General features: G+C 53.7%; 1 protein-coding gene across 1 annotated transcript in view; it reads right to left on the bottom strand.

Moving 5' to 3' along the window:
• Positions 1-6,000, bottom strand: part of nxn (nucleoredoxin) — a 50,035-nt gene that overhangs the window by 7,367 nt on the left and 36,668 nt on the right. The window contains 2 exon segments of the mRNA XM_060076198.1: positions 148-281; positions 1,743-1,860. Coding sequence (XP_059932181.1) covers positions 148-281; positions 1,743-1,860 — 252 coding nt within the window.

Here is a 6,000-nt window from a genome sequence, read left to right as displayed (position 1 = left end):
AACTCCCTGACCTTTATTCAGCCTCACCCACCTTAACCCCCCCCCCCCCCCCCCCCCCCCCCCCCCCCCCCCCACCCCGAGCGCCCCCTCCCCCCGGGCACCCTGCTGCTCAGCCCCCCCCGCCCACAGCCTCTCTGGCTCGCTCACCCAGTGTGCTGAGAAGTAGACCCCGACGTAGTGGCCCTCCAGGGAGCCGCTGTCCGCCGCCTGCCGGTTGTTCCTCAGCAGGGGCCCGGCCACCACCTCCGCAAACGGCTTGGCCCCCCACGGGAACTCCAGGCCTGGGAGAAGGTCGGGGGCGGGGGGGGGGAGACGAGGGGGAGGAGGGGGAGAGAGGAGGGAGGAGGGGGAGATAGTGGGGAGAGGAGGGGCAGAGAGGAGGGAGGAGGGGGAGAGAGGAGGGGAGAGGAGGGGAGAGGAGGGAGGAGGGGGAGAGAGGGAGAGGGGGGAGAGGAGGGAGAGAGAGAGGAGGGCGAGAGGGAGAGAGGGAGAGAGAGAGGAGGGCGAGAGGGAGAGAGAGAGGAGGGGGGGGAGAGAGTGGAGGCAGAGGGGGAGAGAAGGGGGGAGAGGAGAGGGAGAGGAGGGAGATGGTGGGAGAGGAGGAGGAGAGGAGGGGGAGGAGGGAGAGGAGAGAGAGAGTGCACTGATAAGTGAAAGCGAGAGAGGCTTGTTCAGTGGAACAGGAAAACCCTTTGTCTGCCCTGGAGATAAGATAAGGGCGTGTTTTCATAAAGTCGACCACACTGGGAGCCACACTGAGCTCCAGTGTGATTGGCTCCGGGTCGGGGGGCTCCGCAGTAATGGGCTTCTCATGAACAGAAAGATTCCACGACCAGGAATCTCCTCACGGTTAAGCGCCAGCACACAATGTAAATGTCTGGCCTGTATGTATGTATGTATGTATGTATGTATGTTCGTATGTCAATTATGACAGCCATTGCACTCCTGGTCATCCCTGGAAGTAGGGACCCCCCAGCCTGCGTTCCTCCTCTAGATTTCTTCCTTGCTAGTGAAGGGAGTTCTTTCTTGCCCTCTTGGGGGCTAGGGTCAGGGGGTGTCATACACATACGGCCTGTTAAGCCCTTTGAGACTGTACCTATGATTAAGGATCGACACAAATAACATTGAATTTAATCGGACCCTCCACATCGACTTAAGGGAAATTTATTTTGGAAACAACAGAGCAGGCCTGAGCTGGCTTCCATCAGGGAGTCGGGAGGATCGCTCATGTGAAATCCGTTCCAAGCACAGGCCGCCGTCGGCCATCTGCCGTCCCGTTTGTCACTGCGCGACAAACGGGAGTTTTCCATGTGAGCGGAGGCTCAGCTTGCACTGAAAAGTCCCGTCTGTCATGCCGCCGGTGAGGTCCGATGGCCGCCTGTGTTAACTCGTTAAGGTAGGGAGATGTCCTAGCCACAGGTGACCAGCTCCTGCTGGGTCACACCCGTAAGCGGGAGCCTCGCAGACCCTTCTGCTATCGGGGTTCATGTGGAGGATTAAAGTCTCGAGTTGAGAATGAAGCATTGTTTATGCATTAAGCCTGCTTGGTTTTCTTGTGGATATCACAGTATTTCGTATGACCTTCGGTTCTTTATGATTGAAACGCTACACCAGTCAAGGAGACGCTGCAACGCTGAACACCTGGAGGCTCAGGTGGGTGCTCTCAGGTGGGTGGGTGCGCTCAGGTGGGTGCTCTCAGGTGGGTGGGTGCTCTCAGGGTGGGTGCGCTCCAGGTGCCTCACCTTTAGGGTCGTCCCGGACCACCAGCAGCCCGTTCCGACAGACCACCTTCCCCGTGGCCGCGTCCACGAACACCAGCGACGGCACGCTGGTCACCTTGTACTTGTTCCACAGCCTCATCTGAAACAGACAGACGGAACACCAGGTCAGCCGCGGACTTGAAACCGGATGTAGGGCGGCACAGTGTTCAGGGTTCACCTAGAATCTGCATCGCTGCTTCCAGCTACAAACACCATTTATAAAGTTCTCATATCGGCAGACATAACCGTTGGGAGGCTATATCAGTGATACGCGAATTGCGTACCGTGTGCAGCAGGGAGGTCGGACACACATGCCCTCGCTGTGCTACGCCAACCGGGTTACACACGTCTGAGAAATCACTTAGCACAAACCTATCTTTTCCACAGTCCTTCCAGTAAGCACATTCTCCTTACTTTCCCCCCAAAGTGAAAGTTAAACATACGTCTGTGATGATTTGTGCTGCGTTTCACTGGGGACCAAAGTTGTTGAAACCGATTATAATGTCTCCAGTTTGAGTGATTGATGGGTCGCGGGTCGCATAAAGAGCGAAACGGACGCGGTTACCGCCTTAAATCTCCCTGCATGCACTGAGACTTTTCATAAAGTGCAGTGAGGTCCTCCACATCAAAGAGACACTTCAGCCATTCATAATTCTGCAACTCGCATACGCCGTGAATAGAAACACTTATCTCCTGAAAGCAGACATATAGAATAGAAATCAGAGCAGCGGCCTGAATCCCAGAGGCGAATGATAATAGAAAGTAAGGAATGCTCCCTCTCTTTGTAAACCATGTCGCGTGTTACTAACTATCAGTATGGGAGCCACTTCACTCCGAGTGCTGGCGTGGTTAGGGGGGACTTCCCAGTAAAACCAGTCCAGCGTTTAACCTGGACAGGTGTCGGTGAAGCTCTGTCCGGAAAGAATTTATACGGTCGAAATAACATCGTACTCAAAATTCTTTCCAGACATTCATAAAAGAACAGCGGGAAAAACGACCCAGTCAAGTACCAGTGAGCACTGACTTCTCCAGAGAAAGCACCAAGCGTTAAGTCTCGGAGCAGGGTCTTTAGCTGACGGGTAGTGATGTATGGCTCTCGGTTGTGCTAACACTACAGCGGTAATTATTTTAGGACGGGAGGCCCAGTGAGGTGAGAACGGCCGTTGGCGGGTCCATTAGAGGCAGCTCAGGACGGATCAGGTTCCGCCTCACCCTGAGGGCCTACTGCTGTTCACCCCCCTCTGCACTCCTGAGAACCAGAACCTCACTAGGAGAACCAGAACCTCACTGTAGTTGAACCAGAACCTCCCTTTAGGAGAACCAGAAACCTCACTGTAGGAGAACCAGAACCTCACTGTAGGAGAACCAGAACCTCACTGTAGGAGGACCAGAGCCTCACTGTAGGAGACCAGAACCTCACTGTAGGAGGACCAGAGCCTCACTGTAGGAGAAACCAGAACCTCACTGTAGGAGGACCAGAGCCTCACTGTAGAGAACCCAGAACCTCACTGTAGGAGAACCAGAACCTCACTGTAGAGAACCAGAACCTCACTGTAGAGAACCAGAACCTCACTGTAGGAGAACCAGAACCTGATTGTAGGAGAACCAGAAACCTCACTGTAGGAGAACCATGACCTCACTGTAGGAGAACCAGAACCTCACTACCAGGGAAACAATGAGGAATGAACTGTGAGAGAACCATGACCTCACTGTAGGAGAACCATGAGGAATGAACTGTGAGAGCACCATGACCTCAGTCCCTCATAAGGCTTACAGATCCCAGTGCAGCCGACCGCTGTGGCCGCGAGTTGAGCGATTGTACATGGCATGTACATGCAGAGGCATGCATTACAGGGTGAGTGTTTCCTCTCTGGTGCGGAGGTCGCCATGATTTGTGGTCCTGGAACGATGGGGAGCAGGGGTCGTTCAGAGGCCTGCTCTGGCTTCACAAGGTCACCCGGGGTCCGTCCCACGAAGGCTGTTGGGTACGGGGGTCTGGAGCAGACCCAGGACCTTGCCACAGAAGCAGGCCACAGCAAGACCACGCGCGTCACAATCCGCACGGCCTCTGGAAACTCGATCTCTGCCCATGAACCGGAGGGCCGTGAGCCATGCGATGTGTCCCAATCCAATAGCTAGTGTTCCCACAAGTTAATGCTCTGCACAACCAGGGGCTGCCCGGTGACTCAGACCGCCAGGACGCAGTCGGCTTAATGACTAAACACAGAGTGGGGGTTCAGTTTAATGACTGAACACACAGAGTGGGGGTTTAGTTTAAGGACTGAACACACTGGGAGGGGGGGTTTAGTTCAGCACCGAAGAACACACGACGCAGCAGAACCTAGAAGGATTGTATGCTGGGCCTGCCACTCATTCTCCTCTCCTTCCTTCACTAAGGACGATGGAGGATCTTGAGAGTCCTTCACAGTACCTGCCGGTCTTTGATGGCCTCCTTGAAGGTTGCTTTGAGACTGAAGCTCACGTCTATACTAAGATCATGTGTTATCCCGACCCCAGGAGGGATCTCGCCTCAGTGGTCCGTGTGCGTGAAGGAAACTCAACACGCAGATACCCGGTGTATTTTCGATGAGATGCAACAGGATAAGGAAACGCAGAGGGAGGGGAGGTGTCTTGCTCAGGGACACCTGAACACCTCAACACAGGGATCAAACTAGCAACCTGCCGGTTACAAGTCAACCCGCTCTACCTCCTGAGCTAAGCAGACCCTATTGAGTACAATTTAAGACATAGTTAATTTCAGTTACGTTCCGCATACTACGTTCTTTTTTGTGAATTCCTATCGTTTCTATTTTGCGGGAAACGATTTATTTTTATAGTTTTGTTGCTGCTTGCTTTGTTGAACTTGATCTGGTCAAGTATTTTCCTTGGTGGTGGGAGGACTTTCAACACCAGGAATCTGCATCATCGCCTGTGGCCAAAAGGAAAATTCAGGGACAATGGCTGGAGAGCTCTTCTTCCAACGTGTGTCAACAACAACAACAGCGTCCTGTTCTCTCCCGCCCTCCCATTGTGCAGGGGGGGAGAGCGTGAGGATCCCGTGGCGTCGAGACGCTATTATCACCTCGGTCTGAGAAACAGCGTCAGTGTAGCGGAGCCACACGCCGCGCGTTACCGCGGAGACAATGCAGACGACAATACGCTAAACTATGCAGGAAACGTATAAAATCAAACAAGTCTCATAACAAACGCTCCACTCTGTCGTGCTCCCATCCCCCCCCCCCCCCCCCCCCAAGACCCGAGGCTGAGCAGATGTTGACCAACGTTATCCAAAAGGGACCTCACTAAGGCATTATGGGTACTGTAGTATCAAACAGACACCCCGAAATACCCAGATCCTATCAAGCTAGTTAGTTTGTTGAATATTTGTCCCCTTACGGAATTATTTTTCACAGTTTCCTTCCGTCATTTCTCATCTACATTTCTCGTCATAGGCACATAAAGAAAATACTTATACAGGGGGATGCATACATTGATACATACATTATCTGTGGGGTTTTGCTTTGTTGAGTAAGGGGATCAAACGGGTTCCATAGCACCCTTAAACCAGTGTCCCACGCGTGTGCTCTGCATTCCATGTCCAAGCAGGCGTTTGTGTTCACTATCATCAGAGCAGCCGAGCCTGACTGTACGGTTACACAGTGGAATAACTCTGGCCCCCTAACTCTCACCCCCCCCCCACCACCGCCAGCCCAGTCTCTCCGAGGAACGCATGGAAATCCATACTAACAATTAGTTTACGCCACCCTGCCCCCCCCCCCCCCGGACCCCCAGCGATCGGGACCTAATGGGATCACACATAGCTGCACAGAGACACATGGACATGGGGCATGCGTGAGACCTTCTACTCAGGGGTGGGGGAGGTGCTGGTGGTGGGGGTGGTTGCTGGTGGTGGTGCCGGGTCAGGCAGCGGCGTCATCCCCAGCAGATTGACACGGCACCGACCAATCAGCCGTAACGAGCTCCCCTCCAGCGAGCCCACTGGTATGCTAATCACAGCACGGCGGGTTGAAGAGGTTACCGCGCCGCTCATCACAATGGATTCTCGCTGTTATTATTCTGGGTTTATGTAATGCTTCCACGGAGTAAGGGTTTGCTCCGAGGTGAGAGTCAGGAATGGAACACGTAAGGGATAATGTAAAGAACGCCGGCCATTATCGGGAAAATAAGGGCTTATTTGCGTGAATGACCGGCGATTTTCTATACATTATCCCGCTTATTA

The sequence above is a fragment of the Gadus macrocephalus genome, chromosome 16 (assembly GCF_031168955.1).
Source record: "Gadus macrocephalus chromosome 16, ASM3116895v1".
Classification (NCBI taxonomy): domain Eukaryota; kingdom Metazoa; phylum Chordata; class Actinopteri; order Gadiformes; family Gadidae; genus Gadus; species Gadus macrocephalus.
This window is presented reverse-complemented; position numbering and strand designations above follow the sequence as displayed.